At 41.7% G+C, this 20915-nt stretch overlaps 1 protein-coding gene across 2 annotated transcripts in view; it reads left to right on the top strand.

Annotated features, from left to right (window-relative positions):
- The first annotated feature begins 367 nt into the window (after positions 1 to 367).
- The window catches only part of LOC126869396 (neuroligin-1-like), a 52048-nt gene continuing 31500 nt past the window's right edge, over positions 368 to 20915 (top strand). For both annotated transcript variants that reach the window (XM_050625869.1, XM_050625868.1), the window contains exons 1-2: positions 368 to 906; positions 4987 to 6699. In XM_050625869.1, the coding sequence (XP_050481826.1) occupies positions 5889 to 6699 (811 nt within the window). In that variant the 5' untranslated portion in view covers positions 368 to 906; positions 4987 to 5888. The remainder of the gene's footprint in view (positions 907 to 4986; positions 6700 to 20915) is intronic.

Raw genomic sequence — 20915 nt, 5'->3', positions numbered from 1 at the left:
TGCCGTGGCGTTATCGACCGGACTGGTGGTCGGTACGAAACCAGGCGTCGGCGCCGTGGATGCCCCGGCTTCCTCAAGTGCCGGACCATCCTCCACCTCCACCGTTACCACCACCACCACCGCCTCCACCACCACCGACTGGCAGCAGCAGCAGCAGCAGCACCACCACCAGCAGCAGCAGCAGCAGCAGCAGCCAGCAGCAGCACCAGCACCAGCACCGCCACCTCCATGGAGGTCGCGCGGTTGGCCATCAGTAGAGCCCGGGACAGACTGCCGATCGCGCACACGGAGGGTGCGGGTCGTCCCTGGGATTGGTCGTCGGATCGGGTTTGGCCGGTCGGTTGTTCGGTTATAGCGCGGTTGTTCTCGAGGCAGAAGTTTCGATTCTTTTTTCTTTTCTCCGTTCTCTGCCGTTGTTTCCTGCTTTCCCGATGTCGCTGCAAATTTCACCAGCGTACGAAGTAATCGTCGGCGACGCGATTCGTAACGCGACGTTGTGAGCAACGTCTTCTGTCGGAAATAGCAGTGACAGCTGGAGAGCAGCGATCACGGGATGAAAACACCTCGTGGGTGGTGGTGCTGAGAGAGGGTGCAGGTGGTGGAGTGGCGGACGAGTTTGTTCGCGAGCCGAGCGAACCAAATTGACCTGCACTAGTGCGGTGTGAACTAGACGTGGATTTGATACCGGATCGTCCGATCATGTTCCTTCGATCCTTCATCGCCCGCCATGTGTGCCGCTTGCCATTGTCCGATATATCAGACTGGGCCAGTTCGTGGCAAGACGACTACCGTCGTGTTATCGGATTTGCATTGCAGTTCGTTGACTGAACGAAGCTGACTCTCTCGTTGCATTGACTGTATACCGACGAGAGATATCCGTGGAACTTTGTACGAAATTCGAAAACGGTACGTCGATATAGCGGTGTAACGAAAGGCCGAGTAACAGCTGGCGAGATTGGCGTTCGGTTGTTCCTCGTTTTACGATGCCAATGAACGGATCCGTGCGCAGCCCTATCCTTGTCTAATCGTACAGATTGCGAACGACCTGCTCGCACGGGCTTATAGTTTAATAGTAAACTACTTAGTAAATTGTTAACTTCGTTCCCCCTCTCCTACCTCGAGCCGTTTAAGTTCCAAGGTATGCAGATACACGGCGGATGGAGAACTTTTAGTTAGCTTACGGTTTAATCATGGTTGAAAAGATCTCGTAACTTTGCCGACGTTTCCTCCTCTACCTTTTTGGCACGTCGAATAACAGCCGACGCATTTTCCGCGATTTCCGCATTTTCGACGATGATCCGATTCTCCTCCTTCACCGCTGTCTGTTCTCTTCTATTCTGTCTCGCAGTCGTTTGCGAAACAATTTGCAAACTACCACGACGCTGATAAACGAACTTCTCAACCTTTCCTCGTCACCTTCTTCTCTAGCTCGACTATTTATGTAGCATCGAGTGTCAATTTTTCCATCTGTTCGTACACGATATCTAAATTCGTTTTTAGCTTTCCTTGCGATCTTTTGCTCGAAATTACTCGCAAAAGTTTGATATTTCCAACCGCGATGGTTACACGCGATAATCGCGGTAATCTCAATTTCTAACTCCAATAACTACTATCGTCGACTTCCAAGCATCGTAATTACTCCTAAAACATAGAATCGAATCGAGTCGGGGCTTACGGTTCGTAGAGACAAGGCGTCGACGTCTCGATCGGAAAGTTTGCAGGTCCATCATTCCGGGTCTCTCTGTAATTCCTCGAGAATCGATTGCGCTAGCTTGGCAGTTCGAACGGACAGAGACTGGCTCCGACGTATTATTAATCGTCTCGCTTGTCCCCTGCAATTAGTGCGAGCTAGGAATTTAATTTCAACTGCGAACAACTCTCCACGGTTTCCCGTGTTCCACCGTCTCGATAATGGACCGGGTTATCGATATCTCGGTCAGTGGTGACAGCCGAGCGAAGATAAGGACGAATCGCGTCGAATTCGACGCGTAATCCGCCGATACTTTTTTGATCCTCTTTTCAAGTTTTAAAGTATAGTCTACAGTCGCAACGATAGAACGTCTGCGATAGGCGAAGCAACGAGTACTTGACACGCAATTCGATTTGACCGTGGAATTTCGCACGTCCGAGGAGTTTCGGATAAACGCATTCGTCTCGCTGAATAGAATATAAAGTACAAAGGAAACGGTGCGTCGTTTAACGTCGTAGCGTATAAATTTTCGACGAGGGCGGTAACTTAAATGCTTCTTAAACTTTATGTACCCCGGAGACACAGCGTCGAGTATTAGCGGTATAAATCTTTATGACAGTGGACGTACGTAATTTTCACGATTCTGCTGCTCGTTCCAACTCTTTGTGCGCTCTTTACGAACACGGTTTATTGTTTTTCTCGTTCTCGTTCTCGTTCTCGTTCTCGTGCAAACGATACGTCCTTCTTTGCTGTTGAAATTTTACGATTCTTTCGTGGTTCTCCTAAGTCGATACATTTATTTCGTTCGAACGCTCTTAACTTTCATTCCTTATTTTTTAATCAAAGCCAATTCCAATTCTTTAATTTACGTTTTATATCGCGATAGCGAATAAAAGTGAAACCTTCGATGTTAGTCAATTACTTCAGCGATGCAACTATTAGAAAGGAATCTAATACGTATCGTAGTGCACAAATTACACGCATTAACGGGGTTTTTACCAGATTTGCTTCGAAATTTTCATACGATTTTTTAGAAACTACAATTTCTTTAAGCTGTGGCTTTTCTACCATCGCCAACTCTGGCGTTACGACGTGTAAAACCACTACTAGTACGCTACGACAAACGGACAGAAAACGAAAATATGCCAGCGTTATAGTTTTATCTTGCTACTTGATTCTACGTCACCTGCTTTCTGTCTGTACCTGTACGTTGTAAAATCTTCTAACATTTTACTTCGACGTAGATCCTTCTTTATTTCGACGTATCGTGACATTTAAATTCCGAATTACGAGCCTCGATATAATCTGGCGAACAGAGAGTTTCGAAAAATGTTCGTACGTTTTCTTTGATCTGGCTAGTCCGCGCCTTACCTGTCCTTTCTGAGCGCCCGATATTTCTCGCAAAGATTCACGCAAAATACGAATAATCTATGATAGATACGAGTAGGTACATAGAATCTGTTTCAAACTTTCAATCTATGACGAAGCAACAGGGATATGATTTTCGAATCTTTATTATATTTTTCTACCAATTCTCAATTCCATTCACCTTCCTTTTAGTATTTTTTGCAATACGATACAAGTTGAAAATCGTGTACATCCAACTATTCTTTTTTGCAAATTTCTTTAGACATTACGCTATTTTATGATCGACGTTCGTTTCGATTAAACGTGGTAATATCTTAATCGTATTTCAAGAATTTTTCAAACCTCAAAGCTCAGATATCAAACAACTCGACAAACAACAAGACAAAGCATTTTTCAGTGACGAAATAGTTCCACGCGTTTATCGTTATCATCCACCAAATTTAATCATTAATCCGTAACATATCTGTTTTTAATGTGTGTTATAAGCTGTAACGGGTATAAGGGATAAAATCAGCGCGTATTGCTACAATTTTATCAAGTACGGCTGTATCATTTGATAAATATCAATTTCGTAACTAAGGTGCATCCTATCCGAAAAAGAAACAGACTTTCGCATACTTGGCAGCGATCGTACGCGTACTTTCGTGCGATTCACGAATGGCTGACTTGTTAATGAATTCAAGGTCGGATTCGATCAACAATTAAATATTTGACGTTAAATCCCTTGGTAATCCACTTACTAGATCAAGTTCCGCAGCTTCGTCAAATTTAATACATCGCTTGAAATATATTTGCGTACGTACATATACGTATCGTAATCGGCTTCGATTCCCTATGGAGAAGCGAGTTTGTCGATGTCAATTTACTTATTAGACAGAGAGATAGAGGAGAGAGCAGAGGAGGAGGGGGAGCGGGCACAAGTTACACTGGACGAAGCAAAGGATCGTGTTTAAAGCAGGCGTACAACTTGGAAATTGGAAATTCTCGCATTGCCGCAGAACCGGTATTATTGGGTTTTCGTGTCATTTGCGGCAACTCGAAACCGGCCGTGTTACAAATTGAGTTGTCCGATGTAATTCCCGGCAGACTGAAAAAGCCCGTTGAACGTCTACAGAAACGCGAAACAAAAGCAACCCTGTTGGTTTTCGGTACCAGATTGTAACGTTATTATTCCATTAGTTTCTGACGAAGTCGCACTTCGTTTCTATGCGATGCAATTTCAGTTCGAGACTAATTTATTTAGGCGTCTTTGCGTTTCCGTCGTGGATTTTGCAATTTCTCCTTAATGTAGGTACTTTAAACTCGTCGTATTAAAGTTGGTACAGCGTTTCGCGAAGATTCCAAAAAATAGAAATCCTTCAACGAATCGTTACATTTTTGTATTTTGCGTATTTGATAATCTCGGTGGATCCACTTTTTCTCTTCTGACGGGATTCTCTTCTTTCTCACGTATATATCGCATTGTAAATTTATCAGCTTTCATACGAATTATAACATATGAAAATTATTAGAAAGAAAAATATTTTTTTTTAAAGAAATATCTCGACGTGGATTTGTGACCGCACTTTGATAATGTCGCGCATTCGGGTGGAAGATATCTCTTCGTTCGTGGTAATTGGACACAATGTACGCGTAATATCTCGCGTTTGATATATTTCGTATAGTCCGTCCTACGAAATAGCGTCCAGGCATTTCGCACCGCTTCTACTACGAAGATACAAAATACGAACAAGGAACTTTGTACGAGCGTATTAACCACAAATACTTGCTTCTTTGACCTCGTAGATTTTAAGTAAATTTGACTTATTCGACCATAAGACGTAAAGATATTCTTCTCGTCTCGAGAATTCCCTTACGATTCGACGTTACGATCTTTCGATTAAAACGATTATCGTAGAATACAGCCGTCCTTGTTATTTTTGTTACAGAAAATCACGGTTCAACCGTCTACGCGAAAAGAAGCCACCGAAGAAACTACCAGCGTACGAATAAAATCAAGGAATTGATTAATAGAGTTACGATATACCGTAGTAAACAAGTCGAGACAAGTGTACATACTCCGAGAACTGCCAAATCGTCCCCGATATCCTGCTCCGTGTCGCCGTAAAGTCTTCGAAGCTTTTGCTCGTTGAAGCTGTACAAGGAACAGTCGGTAATAGTCGACAGGGGTGGCCATAGGTATAGTCGTACCCCCTAGCCGCCGATGCTTTCCTCAAAATCGTTCAACGACGTCGACTCGAGCTCGTCGCTCATTGCACGAACGACGACGACGAGCGTGACAGTACCGAGAACCGACGACTTCCGGGCATCGCGGAAGTTCGTTGCCGGCCACGCACGTCCCCGAGGATGGAATTGAGAGCCTTGCAGCCGATAAGCGCGCTAGCACCGATCATTTTCGAGTACACGACGAATCGTTGGACAATCGAGACGAAACAACAGAGGGTGAATAGCGGGTTATACTGGGAGTTGGGTGTGGATAAAGAAGGTGGAAAGACCGAGAGCAGATACAGCAGGGAGGAGAAATCTTGGAGATCGAAGGTAAAAGAAGACGGAAGCAGCAAGGAAGACTTTCTCTACGCGAAAGAAGAAGTCGCTAGATCGGGAACAGTGATAAACGAAAGTCCGAAGAAGCAAGAAAGTCGTAGAGAGGATAGGGCGATAGAAGACACAGAGGGGAGGAAAGATACGAGAGAGGGAGAAGAGAAGAAGAAGGAAAATAAAGATATAGAGCGAGAGGGAAGGGAAGAAGAAGAAGAAGAGGGACGTCCCCTGGCAGGAGGGCCCCACAGATGCGGGGCCCGGAGGGGCCAGTCCGCGGCGGCGTGACGCGATGCGGACGTCCTCCTCCTCGTCTCCGAGGAAGAGGAAGAGGAAATACCTCTCGCCTCTCGATCCTATCGAAAAGCTGCCTCCCTTGGACAATAGTTTCGGCCTGTCGTTTATCTTCCACGATGTTTACGACGAGCGTGTCGACACTGTCTTCCACTGTGCTCCGGTGTACCAGCGGTGCCTTTGGCCGGAAGCTGTTGCCGAGAAGCGTCGGCCGTCTACCGAGCTCGCAATTCGTTCATCGGTTGATCAAATTTTCGGCAACGAGCCGGGATCGTGGCATTTTTGCAACGACGATGGCGACTCGAGGAAAAACGGTATCGTCGGGAAAGGAGGGGAGTGGAGGGAAGGATTTGTACAGACTCGTTGCGAGAATAGAGCAGACAGATCGAAAAAGTGTTTGGCAACGATCGTCGTGTTCCTCGGACTGTTGTGCGGACATTGGTGCTCCGGTGGAGCGGAGGCACTTGCTGGTAGCCAGAAATACAGCACGAGAACGGTCAGGACCAGGTACGGCACGTTGCGCGGCGTCGAGGACAGATCATCCACGTCTGTCGAGACTTATTACGGCGTGCCATACGCCACGCCGCCAATTGGAGCGTTGCGATACATGCCACCGGTTACGCCGACACCGTGGCGCGGCATCAAGCTGGCGGATACCATGCCACCCGCGTGTCCTCAGAAGCCACCGGAACCGGACTCGAGTCTGCCGCGGTCCAAACGGGCTTACCTCGAGAGGCTAGCACCGTTGCTGGCCAACCAGAGCGAAGACTGCCTATACTTAAACCTCTATGTGCCCAAATCTCCTCACGGTGAGTGCAACTCGTTACCCGTTTCTTACACGTTTCTCGCGCCGGCCAGTCTTTCTCGGAATTGGTATCGGCCGATTTTAGTTGGAAAAGAAAGACCGTGATTAGGTACAAAGCGATTCGTGATTCGCCAACGGATGATAAGCAAAAAATAGGCATTTTCAACAAGTTTCTTCCTCTTTCTCTTTCTCTTTCTCTTCCTCTTCCTCTTCCTCTCCTTCTTCTTCTTCCGCCTCTGCTCTCTCTTTCTCTCTCTCTCGCTCTCTCTCTCTCTCTCTCTACTTAATGCTATAATTTAGCAGTCTGCAAAGTGTCACGGAAGTAATCGTTGTGTGAACGACCCTTGTTCGATTAACATCGTAATTTTAAGGGTTGAAATCTCGCTTGAATAAGAGAATTCACCTCGTTATCAGCTCTGAACTTGAACGTTGAACGAACCGCACATACTACAGGTGAATAATTTTACACGATAGCCAAAGTGGCTGTTTGCACGCGAAACGTCGAGTGAAATTTTATAGCTAATACATTCGTCCTTACAAATGTGCGGTTATGGTCACGTCTAGTTTTATCGCTCACGCTTCTGGATGGTCATTTATCGTTTAACGACTGTAATCGTGAGTTCGTAACACGGTTACGTAACATCGAACGTGATAAGACACAGTCTCGTTCGTATTTTGTCGTTGAATCCGGAAAATAATTTCAATGCAGACAAATGACAAATACCCGATTTTGCAATTTCGTTGTTGGCGTTCTATTTTATCGTATCGACGAATCGCTAAGACCAAGATCATACGCCGATCGACGTAGAAATTGAAAAGAAATGGAAGACGATGATTTTACGAATATCTATTTTGAAATTACTCTCGAAACTTACGATCAATCGTGACATTTTTCACGAAGAAATTTAAGAAAATCGGATTAAGGAAAGATTGTCACGTCGTGACGTGACATCGTCTTATAGAAATACTTCTACTTGGAATTTTCGATCGACAGACCGTAAAGTGAATTTCGTTTTTTCTTATCGTATCCATCGTGCTTCGGCTGGTACAGTCGAGATTATTTTGAACAACGGATCGGAGTTAATCGGATCGCGTTCTTTTCGGCATATCGATGATAATAATACGGATGCGGTAAGCAAATGTGTACGAGTCATCGAATCTTTGTGCACGGTCGACGAAAAGTGCACCACGGTCCATCGAACCAGGATCGAGTGCTTTTCGGCAACGGATCATCGCGTCACTCGTAGATCGATGATTCCGTTCTTTCCTCCGATTTCTCTATGCCCGGGTAATATCTAAAACGAAAGAGGAGTTGTACGTGCTTTCACGATTTATCGGACAATCTATCGTAGTAACGTGAAAATTTCTCCTCGTTTCTGCTTCGTTCGACGATACTTCTCGTAAAAGCGTATTTTCCGTCCTATCGAAGTAGCAGGATACGTTACAGGGAATTTGTCGCTTTGATCGTTCGTGTTAATCCGAGGACGCTTCGATAGACGGCAAACAAATAATAACACTTTAATACAAACAACGATTACAAATCTTTTCGAGCTGCGAGATATACGACGTTGTTGATGCAAGAAATGGTAAAGAAAAAAATAATCCATAACAATACACAATATAGTACGCTATTCCTAGCGTTGTAAACGTTTCTTGCGTTTTTGCGTTTAAACGAATTTTGCGTTTAGTTAATAATTCTGTTTAGTTAATAATTGCACCAAGTTTTCAATCGACTTATCGCTTTACGTTATATTTCACTCTGCAGTATTTTACGCTATAGGTACTGGCCAATTTATAGCGATGCGCTAACGCTATAACGGTCGTGATCCATATGAGATCACCTTTATTGTTACATTCTATAACGGTGTAATAGATAGGCAAGGATTAAACTTGCGAACACTGGCTTCTGCCTGTGTTCGCAAGTGACTAATAACTCTTTTATGATGGTAGATTAATATCGTAGCTGCTATATTACGTAGGTATGACTACACGATCACGTACTCTTAATTACTCGTCCCTTGTCTCGGTTAATTCTTGTTAACGCGCAAAGAATAATTTCTGCGCAACGAAGGTAGAATGAAAATTCGGTTTTATATCTTTTCGACATTTGGTTTGCTCAATTATACAGCTAAGGTATCGCGTTTACTTCGTTGTAGAAAATTTCCTGTAATTTAACGTAGTTACACAGATTCGAAATTACTGTCCGCGCGATTAAAGTTTTATTGCGTTATCGGACTTTACAGCGTTGGAAACGTAGATAAAAATATTTGCGAGTCGATGATATCGATCGACAGAAAGTTTTTGCATGTCATTATACAACGGATCACCCGTCGCTGGATAGGTACAATAAGCACTTTTTGAGTATCTATGCGTTATCGACTCAAAAATTCATGTTTTTTGTTTGTATTTATCGTATCGTATTTAGGTTTATCGGTAATAGGGAAAGGAGAAGACGGTGATTTGATCGAAGGTAGGAGACACGTACGCAGATAAAACGTTTTGCACGTTCCCTTTTCTCTTCTCGTTTCATCCTCGTTTCTTCCTTCTTTTCGTTTTGACTTGCTCGGATTTCGGGAAGAAGCGGATTAAACCGAAGTCGTATGCTGGAAAAAGAGCGGCAGAGGACGGGGGGAAGAGAGCGAAAGAAAGCGAAAGAAAGCGAAAGAAAGCGGAAGAAAGGAGAGGAGCGTCTACACAAAAGAATGTCATCGATCGGTCTCTCGCGTCGTGACGCTTTTCCGATTGCGAGCTCAGCGACGAGACGACGCGAAAATCTAGACTCTAGACTACCGTATCCGTCGGCCGTTAGCTTGCAAGCTGGTCCTTAAGCGTCTTAAGGATAGCCGCTTCTACCCTCGAGGTAGGCATTTCTCTCTTATACGTATGAAATTGTTTCGACTTTGTCTTTGATCGAATGTTACCACGCGTTGGTCGTCGTGTTTCCTGTAATGTCAGTTTTAACCATGCCTTAACGAATATTCGCTTATTTTTCTAAATATTTGCGAGACGAGATTTCTGATAGATTATTTACGTTTCGTATATCTCCTGTGACGCTAGATCGTCGAGTACCGTTCCTATCCGCACCTATTACCGACAATCTTCTCGCGATGGAAAGACTAGGTATTTATAATTTTCTTTTTCGTTCCAATTATCGAGGACATTCATTTACCCAACGATAGCATGGAAAAATGCAATAAGGGAGATTGGCGTTAAAAGTATCGAATATAGACGTATAAGGCGTAATTTGGTCGAAGAAAGGAAGAGAGCATATCTTTAACAGATTCGTACGTTACAAAGTATTTTACCGCAGGAAATATTTTATTTCGTTCGAAACGTATTCCTTCTGCGGCGATACAAGGATTTCCACGGCTAACAAGAATGCGTCGAACGGCCGTTCTCGTCGCTGCCTTTTGCATATTGAAACGTCGTGACATAACGCTTTTCTTCCATCCTTAATTTGAACCGTGGAAACAAAGAGTAACAGCAGAGTGTTAAATTTGGCGACTACGGTGCAACGTTGTAACTTGTTTTTGTGCAAAAAAGCAGTCACAACCGCCGCATAACGAACCGATGCATTATCGCGCAACAAAACCCAACTGTCCGGCTCACGAGCCACGAACAAACGGCGCTTTGACGTCGAGTATTATAACTCGGCTTCTAACGATCCAACTGACACGAAACTTTGACATAACGTTAGCGAAGGCTGTACTTTTAGATGGTAAAAGTTTCGTACAGATGTACCGATATTTCTTCTACTATTATTCTGTATTACATTCGTATTACACGAAACGTATGTACGATTTTTCTGAACCTTTAACCTATTGTCGCGTTACGTGTCTCTCAAACTTACACTTTGCGATGCAAATATTTCTACGTTTTGATCTATGTCGTTTTAAGAACTCAAGTCGAAGCAATATCTGCTATTGCGAAAATAATTTTCTATCTCCAAAAATAGCGAATACGCGGAATGCAATATAGCCGCGGTAAGAGTATAAAACATCTTTGAGACGCCGATGACGTTTGCGCGAGTGTGGCCCTGCGGCCAACGAAAAAACAAAAGACGGTGTTCGATCGATAATAACGATAATAATTGTTATTGTTATTTTAAAATTTTCTCTGCTCGTTCCTTTCTCGTGAAATCCCGATCGTTCCTACGTGTATTCGAATACCACACACCGAATAATAACAGCGTTGCGTAATTTTTCAGTCATTGTTTCGGTTTGTTTCCAAGACAGAAACATAACTGTAACGTATTACGAACAGGAGTATTTTTATCATCGTCGGAGAGGAGAAAGTCGTTGGACACGATAGACGGGAGCAACTCGCTCCGAGTTAACGTCGTGTCTGATATTAATAGCTGGTGCGGTGTTAATGAAGACAGAAGCGCGTGGGTGTGTGTGATTAGGTTCGTTTCGTAAGTACGGAAGATAGGCAGATAAGCGTGGCAAGTTCGTAAGATTGATTTCGTTTCTGAAATTTTCATGCTCCCTAGGAGATCTATTAATCTTGCTCGTCAGCGTACAACGTGTACGGTTCACCATTGAATAAGACTTACTACCGGCATCGTATCCCATTCGTGTATACGGTACATGATATAAAGGATGAATTCAATGCTACGAAGATCGATCTCTACTTTGTCTTCGATGCAGCGAACAGCGTGCTTGTTTTAGTTACGTAAAACCATGTTATCGAGCAAAGAGGCTTTCGAACGAAGGAACAATGAAATACGTTTCCGATATTTTTAACGGACCCAAAAGTACGTCATCTTCTGAACGCCATTCACATTCGATAAAGCGCGAATAATCGAGAGCTTTTTCTTTTAGGCAACCCAGATCCGAGCCAGACCTAATCTAAGCTCATTTCCGATTAACGTAAAATTAGACTTCGGTTAGGCGAGGTTAGATTTTTCTCGGGGCGGAGTACCAGCGATCTTAGAATGAAATAGAAAAAGGAAAAAAGCAGACGTCGTGCCTGATCATTGCAGTACCATACTACTTGAGGTCTCTGTCACGAATGCTAAGAGTCGAATCGAAATAAATTCTTTCGCGGTATTTTTACGATAATTTCATCAACCGTAATACACGCGTAGGAATAATAGAAAAATGGTTGTTTACATGGCACATGCTATATTCGTAATTTAGTCAGCACGATGATGCGAGTAACAGGATACGCGAGGTTTCAACGCATCTTCCTCACGCGACAAACTTCGCCATGATTTAGTTTCAATCCTGTCGAAAACGGGGACATGCGTATAAATCTGTATTTTATTAGTATTCGAAAATCGAAACAGCAGATCGTTCGCGCGAGATGAAATTGGCCACGATCCAATATTCGATTCTTCCTGAACGGTAAAAAGAAGCAAGGGCGCAAGAACGAAAATAATGCATATTTCATGGCTTTTCGAAAATCGAAATAACATATTACCGGTGACCATAGAAGTAAGAATCAAGGCGATGAAGCTCGATAGAGAAAATTTATTTGTATAACGCGCGAGTAGTTAAATTCACCGTGTCATTTGCAGCGATCCGGATGATTTAACGTTTTACAACATATGGATTTTCAATGCGACGACAAAATATATAACTTTGCTATTTAATATCCCGTTTTTGTATTTTCCACGCTGGGATTAATAATTCCAACGTATTCGACGATTTTGTATTATTTAACGTTTCGATTAAATTTCTAAACTATTCGATATATTTCGTTAGAAAGTTGATTCACTTTAAAAGTGGAGATTTTGTATCGGAACAAATTAAGAGTATAGTTCAACTTTCGTTTTAAGAACCATTGATAGAAACTACGCTTTCTAAATTATCGATACCCAAGCCAAGGCATTATGTATAAGGTATCTTATATTTCCAATATTATATAGCATCTATAATTAACGGTATTTTTAGACATTTTGTCGAGCGAAGAAGCAATCGGTGCATCAAGCGAAACTCGAAAACATCGTACCAGACTAAAGGGACGTTAAACGTTGCACCAAAGGAAAACATTCGCGGAACACGGACGCGTACAACGATTTTCCGTTACATATAACACGTTGCAATTAAGAATAACGATGGCGTGTTTCTCTTTTTCTTTGCTTTCTGTCGTTGCTCTTTCGTTTCTCTATCGGACGGGCAGGTTTTCTGCAAAAAATATTCATCGGCAGAGATTTTAACGTTCAAACACATCAAATAAATTGAATGAAACGAGAGAAAGCGATATTCTCTGGTTGGATGAAGTCTCGAGTCCGACTAGTCGATGCTCGATTAGTCTCTCTTCTTGAAATAATCCCCGCTAACACCGAATCGCGATACAATTTGTTTATGCTTTATGCTTTAGGTGCATACCAAAGCATACCGAGATAGGCAAATTAATTCGATATAACGTTAAGAACTGTCCAACAGCCAGCGAAAGCGTTAGCCGTGTCGCAACGAAAATAGAAGAACGCAACAAAATTTCTGGAAAAAGCGTATCGACAAATTCTAAACACAGATAGAGTGGAATAACAAAAACCAGGAGATTATTCGAATTGCTTGATAAAGAATAGCTTATAAAACGAGCGTCAAGCAGCCGCAAATTTTCACGATCGACAGGATTGTCTCCCCGAACGAACGAGCTTAACCACCCTTAGAATGCCCGCGTCATCGGCATAAACAAGAATCTCCGCCGGTCGGAATTCGCTTACGCAAAGTAGATAAGCGTAGAGTACGCTTTATCCAAGGAGATTCTGCTTCGCGGAGCGAAGCGAAACTTTTTTCCACGTGATATTCCAGCCTCGTCGTCTTAGGTGCGCATGGGTGCACGTCGCGTTTCGAAACGGCCGCCGTTGTTGCAAGCTTCGGGTCGTCTGCACGTAAGAAGCTTAGCTTAGCTTCACGATATGGCCGCGGGAAAACCAGTCAGCCATACAGAAACGAGCAAAATAAGAGAAAGAGAGAAAGAGAGAAAGAGAGAGAGAGAGAGAGAGAGAAGGGCGAGGGGGCGAGTTAGGAGGAGGGTAGGATTCCGGACTACGCTTCCACCACCAGCGTAGTTTCCTTCTCTCGTTTTGCTAACATTCGAGCGAGCCAGACGGGAGTATTTAAATGAGATTCCCCGGGCGAAACGTATTTGACTTAACGCCCAGGAAATCCTTTTTCTTGCCCGACCGAAGCGTAACGCTCTTGTAAATGAGTTTACGGGAGCGATTTAATGACGACAATTAACGTGGTTGGCCGGGACCACACCCGGAATCCGCTGCTTTTTTCCTCCGCTATATCGTAATTACGCTGTAATCACGAGAAGCAATCGAGATTTCGGTTCTGAACGTAGCTTAAACGTCTGGCGCTTCTTCTATCGGAAACAGATGCTCGTTTATCGAGGTTCATTGGTTGTCCGGCGTAATTCGATAATATTGGAATAAGAATTTAGATAAGTATTAATTTAATTTATTTTTTGCTTTCAATTCGCGAATTGGGTTATTCTTCGATAGAAAACTGCCGATATTTCTTTGCTCGCGACACGAATTTCCTACTGAATATCGTTCGAAGGTTACTCATCCTCGACAATTTTTTTTTTAAATAAAAATCGATCATTGGTCAAACAATGTGTACTTGGTTGAATATAATAAAACTTTAATTACTTCTGAAATATAGACAATGTAGAACGTATGTTTGAAAGATGAATTTTTTATTATAAACGTTGGAACTGTGTTTCGTGCGAATATTTAATCGTATCGGTTTAACCGTCAGAGTGAATCCGATCGGTGGAATAATTTTGCCCCCTTTAGTTCGGTAAGACCAGCTTCCCTTGGTCTGTCCAGGATCAATATTAATTGATTAGTGTCAGAAACGTTAACTTCCAATTAACAGGTTCCTCGATATCGCCACTACCCGTTCACGTTCCTTTGCTATGCCTTTGAAGGAGGAACGATACTCGAACCTGAGGTATTTCTTCGGGTCGAAATTTCAGCAACGAATACCTTTGCAAGATATTTCTAAACTACTCTTCGTAAATGCGTTCAGCCGAATTTATAACGCGCCTACGAATACCCAGCGCAAAAGAAACTAACAATCCTAAAGAGTATAATACTTATTTATTAGCTCCGATGCTTTACAATTTCAACTTGTAAATAGCTTTTCCTTGCAATCGTATTATAAGCTTTGTCAACGAGAACTTCACTTTCGTCGCTTCGATTTCTTTGCGTTGTTGCACGGCAAACATTGATACGCGTAGATTAAAAAATTGCTAAAGAAATTAATGCTAATAAAGACCCGTGGAAACGTTTAGTCCAGTATGGTGTTTCCGTAGGATAAAATATTTAAGAAAGAGTTAACAGATACAGCATATGAATCGAAATCGTTTCGATATCCATTAAAATAATGTATTTCCAATGGCTATTTGTCGATACTGCAATTGATTATTCGATCGGTGATGGCGATCGATTTGTATTTCTTACAGATGAACGATTTTTCAGTCGAATTTGCGAGGATTTGTAAAGTTTACGAGTTTGACCGAAAAGCGATACTTGCATGGGTGGGACTAGTTAATTTTTAAAAGATCACGAACCTGAATCGACCGAGTTTCCTATCGTACCGTCTTTTAAAGGCGATACTGTATGCGTTTGCTGCGGCTCCAAGGGAACAATTCGTGTTACGTAATCTTTTCCACTGCGCGAGAGAACATACGTGGGAAGATTTTCAAGCCAGGCAAAACCAAGCTTGCATCTACCTGTCGATTATTATTTTCGTCTCTTTTACCGCTCAAAAAACTGAAACCGATGACACTCAGCTCCAAAGCACACGTTCATTTCGCACATTCAGGCATATTATACGTTAAATATACACGCCGTGGGTACAAATTCAAGGTACAAGGGAAGAAGAGAGATTCTATGGCTCGAAATAAAACGAAAATCAAGAATAACAAAATTACAGCGAAAGCTCTGTGTTGGTGAAAATCAAGTTTGAAAACTTGTCGCGTATATAACAAATTCTCGGTCAGATAAGAGCGGACAATTGGCAGCAAGGTACTCTACGTGTGAAAATAAGTGGAAAACGCAGAATCAAATTTTTGCGCTTGAAATCTCGTTCTCGAGCAAGCTGGATTTAAATGCGTTTACTTAAGAATTAACCCGATACGGTATACTCGACAAATTTTCAAACTCAATTCTCTTGGAAACGAGTTTTCAAGTTTGATTCTCGCCAGAATGAAATTTCCAACGCAATTTTATTATTCTTGATTTTCGTTTTACTCTCAGCCATGGAATTATGATCATTGAAATCGAAAAATTTGAATTCTTTCGACGCTTTTATAAATGTTTACATTTATTTATAGAGGATATTTTAGTATACGAACGGTAATAAATATTTAAAAGACTATAAACAAAAATGAAGAAAATTTCATTATTTTCTGGGTTATTGTGTGTACGAACAGTAATCAGTCAACTACGATATCTTAATGTTCGAAACAAATTGTCTCAACAACGACATATAAATCATATAAAAAAAAAAAAAATCTTCGAGATTGAGAAACTTCTATGAGCGAAAGTAGTTCAAGTATTCGCCAATTAGATAACGATTCGCAGAAACCGCGGTAACGAGTTGAAAAGCACGCGTGCAAGGGCGTTAATCGACACGGTCGAACACATTATCGCTAATGTCGGGGATTATGTAATTTTCCGTGTACCAGTTACAACCGCTTTAGCGAATCAGATATTCAATATTTCACGAAAATCACTGTCGCACGCTATACGTTACGTTTCAGTTTTCGGCGCGATTCCGGATACGTATACGATATACACACATATACACGTACATATATACAAAAAAGCTACATCGCTGTATCGTTCGATATAGCTGGGAAATACGATCGGATAACACTTTGTTAATTTCTTCCGTTTCTTTTAAGCAGTTTTTCATGTCACCGGATAACGTACTTATCGTTCCATTATCCCGTCCCATAATTATCAGTCGTATTATTACATCGTTCGTTCTTGATCTCTAATCGCGATAATCCTAACAGATTTAAAATCAGTAATATAATTTTTATCTGGTCGATGTCGTCGCACAGTGGTTCGACGAAAAATTAAAAAGTCTCGCTATTCCATTTTGCATCATTTTCGGAATATCGGAATATGTGCAAAAACTGTTAGCTAATCAGCTTTTTACAAAAAGCGATCTGCTATCTCTATTTCTTTAAAGCGCCAATCTTCACTTCGTTATTCGTGAAACAGTTTCGTATTTCGTGAAAACACAATTATACCGTGTTAATATTCCAAAATTGCAACCATTGCAAAACAACGATGTTTATCAAACGTTACCGTTGGTTGTCTACGTTAGGAGAAAGTAGCTTGTGTTTCTAAAATTTTGTTAGTGGATAAGAGTGGAATTCTATTGGCGGTTCACCGCCAAATCTTTCATCGTTTACGAAACACACGATTGTTCGCGTTCTGTGAAACGGAAAAGCGAGACGGAAGTAAGGAAGGGTTGGTGGGCTTTGAGCGGCTTGGTAATCTCGAAGGGCAGCCGCTGATGCGTTCTAATTGAACGTCCTAATTAAATCATCCTCGTGGATTGGGCTCACGAACCGTGTTTCACGGAATTAGGCAAAGAGAATTTCGACGCGTAAGTCCAAGCGACGGTATCGAAGCGTCGTTAATTGTCGGCCTTTTCGTATTTTCTTAGCGATCGTGGATATTGAAAATTCGCAATCGAACATCGGGCTAGTTAAAAGGATATTGGATGTTTGCAAAGTTTAGCTTCTTAAAGCGAAACGAGCGAATGAAACGCGACAAAATTATATTTTCGTTCAAATCGAATACAACCGAAAAAATACCATAACGTACCAAATTAAAAAGATGTCGACAATGATACGGTATCTTTTTGCAGCGTCCACCGTCGCGAATCTGGACTGTGAAAAAAGAAAAATGTCGATAGAGGTTGTTGCATCGTCCGCTATGCACTGAATATTTTTATAGCCCTATTTTCCGTTCGCTGCATCGTGTAACGACCATGTAAATTCGTAAATTCCGACCCGTTTGCTCGAATGGCCACTTTAAAACGATGCACTGAAACTATAACAGTCTATCACGAGTATCTTTATACGTGTAATACATCATACTTGATACAGCTATCCGTAACCTCTCCATTCTTCTACCGCCATCGTCTTCTCGTCGTTTAAGTACACCCCATTCCTCTCGGTACGAGTTGCTGGAAACACGAGGACGAGAACGAGGAAATAACAGAGACGTGGCGTAAATTGATCGGATAAAAGTGTTAATATTAATAAATAATCAGACCATTAGTGGAAGATGTTCCGGATCGAGATTGTTACGGTTCGCGTTTCTTCGTCGAAAAAGCAAGTCTTGGCCAAGTGGCTGAATTCTTGAAACGTCTATAATAACACACTGATAGATATACGTACACGTTTTAATACACTTTTGCGAGTATTTTTGTCAAGCTAACCTACTCGAAAGTTTCCTAGCCAAATTCAGTTTCACGCTTCCTAACGAAAGTACCAATCACGTTTCCTACACTCTTTGATATCGATAAACTTATATTTTCTGCAATCATATATTTCACGCGTCACAAGTATCGCGTCTCGCGTTAAACTAAATATCGAAAAATATCAATGTTATACAGATAACTAAAACCTTATATTTCGACTGAAGTCTATCGATATCCAACAGTTATTGAGATTTTGACCGAACGCTAATAATAAATAAAGTGTTAATACCTTTTAGCAATTATGTCGTTATAATTGTACAAAGTATACGATCGTATACTTTGAGAATGTAATTAAATTATGGAAAAGCGTAGACATAACGACGAGTTGAGAATAATTACGTCGACTGATTAATTTTTACGTCTCTTACTTTTTTTTATGCTATAATCGTGTACCGAAACGTAAGAATTTCTTTCCGTTCTGTCTATTATTGTCTTGAATTTCCAAACTACATTTGTCACGCTCGGTGATGATAGTCGTCGAATCAACCTCGTTACAAATTAACTACAGGTACTGTTTCCATCGATGTTTCGTAACGACGAATTCAAAGTACCGTAAAAGGCAGCAGCTGTTACAACTATTGCGAAGATCGAATTTGACTTAGTGCCCCTGGATCCTTCGGGTGTCATTTAGCACGAAGAAGCGCGCACTAGTTTCAGTTTCCAAGTTACCGGTAAAGTTTCGGCCACTGGAGGATTAAATTTTCACGCTGTCTGGATTATTATGCCTTCGCAGAGCGACGTTGCGCGTCCCACGAATACGAATATTTGTTGTTGGAAAATGTAATTGGTGCAATTGCTGCAGAAGTGCTTGGGAAGCTCAAAGCGAAGCTGTTTGCGATCAAAAGGAGCGATTCGTCTTTTGCGCTGACTAACGTGTAGTCGCTCAGGAATAAATCGCTTTTCGATACTTCCTATTTTTAAAATATATGATGTACGACATACTCTTCTTGTATCGCGATATAAAAATTATAATATAATGTTCTTTCTGGTTCGTCCAAGATCGTTGATCGTCGCGCAAAACTTACGTTCGTTGTATGAATAACGGACCTATGTCGATTAGATATATGTTACCCTTTTCGGCGAGTGCTACAAGCCTCTAAACTATCTTGCACATTTGTCAAAGGTAACGATAGAGAAGATTATACAGAATGTAATTCGTACGTATACGGAGAGTTAATTCAAACTTTAAAATGGAACGAACATCGTACATTGTAGTAACTGAAAAGATTCAGTCGTAATAAAACTGATGGGAGACGAAGATATTTTGAAAAGTAAAAGATCGAAAGAAATAAAACTCGATACACTTGATAATTAAAATTACGATTTAAGAGAAAGCCTCATTTTGTAGCGGAATGGGTTAATTGGTAGAAAAGTCGAATAACGAAACAGCACTCGTTATTCATTTAATAACGGCATTTGAGATCGACGAACGTCGACAAATTTAATTAAAAAATTCTACCGTAGACTCGCGGCAGCGAATTTTCTCGGATGAATATCGATTCCGCATGAAAGAACAAATTTTTCATGGAACAAGCGATAAAGATATTCCACGAATCTTGATAACCTCTTTCTATCGAACTAGTTCTACCGAAATATATACACGTATATACAAGTTTCCTTATACGTACAATATTTTCGTATTATTTTTACGCAACAAAATTTGTAGCAAGGTGGCAGAGGAAATACCCTTGAAAATGACGAAAATATATTTTCCGCAACTAGATTTGCATGTAAATGGTCGACTTTAGAAAAGCCAGGTCAATTTCACCGCGAATTCAATCGTATAGCGAAAAACAGAGAACAAAGTGAATTACGGAAACGTTTTGTTCGAATGCTTGTTACGAACATTCGTTGGTGTTATTTCGTCGCAACGTGTAACGACGCGCCGCGCCGAGCTGTGTCGTCTCGTTTTAACGTTGAAGGACCACCCGTCGGCAGCGGGATGTTTTAAAGCGTTTCAGCTGGTCGCGAGGAATGGACAGCGCATTTTGCGGACCGGGCGTCTGGTTAAAGGGCCGAGTTATCGCGGCGAGCTGGCTGAAAACGAGTAATTAAAAGTGATAACGCTTTGTGCAGGCCGTTCTCGAAACATAACGTTCTTTTTACTACGAGGGATTAACCCTGGGGAGACGCGAGCGTTAAAGCGGACCACTGCTGAAAGCTGAGCGGTAGGGTTTACGCGTTTAACGTGACGTGGGAAAAAGTGGGGATGTCTGAAATTTGGTAAATTAAGGGAGTCGTCGTTGTGACGTTGAATGTCTGCATTAGCGAGACTGAGACAAACGAGTGGGGGGAAAAACGTGGTAAGAACGACCCGATCCATAGTCAGGACTACGAAAATTTAGAATGTAATCGTAGTAATAACGATCGTGTGATTTACACGTTGAATCGTTTGAAATGTAAGAATGCACGAGATTCCATCAATTTTTCAATTCGATCTTTGTATTAGGTTACATTTTTTTTTTTTTTTTTTTAACGATCCGATGATAATAGCGCCATTACTCGAGTACGTTGCAGAGAACGCAATTACTATGTGCGATATATTACAGAAAATAGGTAAAATTCGATGAACAGGTATATAAATGATTGATTAACGAATTAGCTAGTTGCTAAAAGAAAAAAAAAAGACTGCAAACCAAAGGATTAAAGGTGATTTTTCCGTTATGAAAAGATATCTAAAAGCCAAGTAGAACGTAAAGAGAAATATATGTAAAATCTAAAGAGTAGAACGTGCCCTCTGCATAGGGTA

Source organism: Bombus huntii, chromosome 9 (genome assembly GCF_024542735.1).
Source record: "Bombus huntii isolate Logan2020A chromosome 9, iyBomHunt1.1, whole genome shotgun sequence".
Classification (NCBI taxonomy): Eukaryota; Metazoa; Arthropoda; class Insecta; order Hymenoptera; family Apidae; genus Bombus; species Bombus huntii.
The sequence above is the reverse complement of the archived record's forward strand: the minus strand, read 5'-3'. Positions and strand labels throughout refer to the sequence as shown.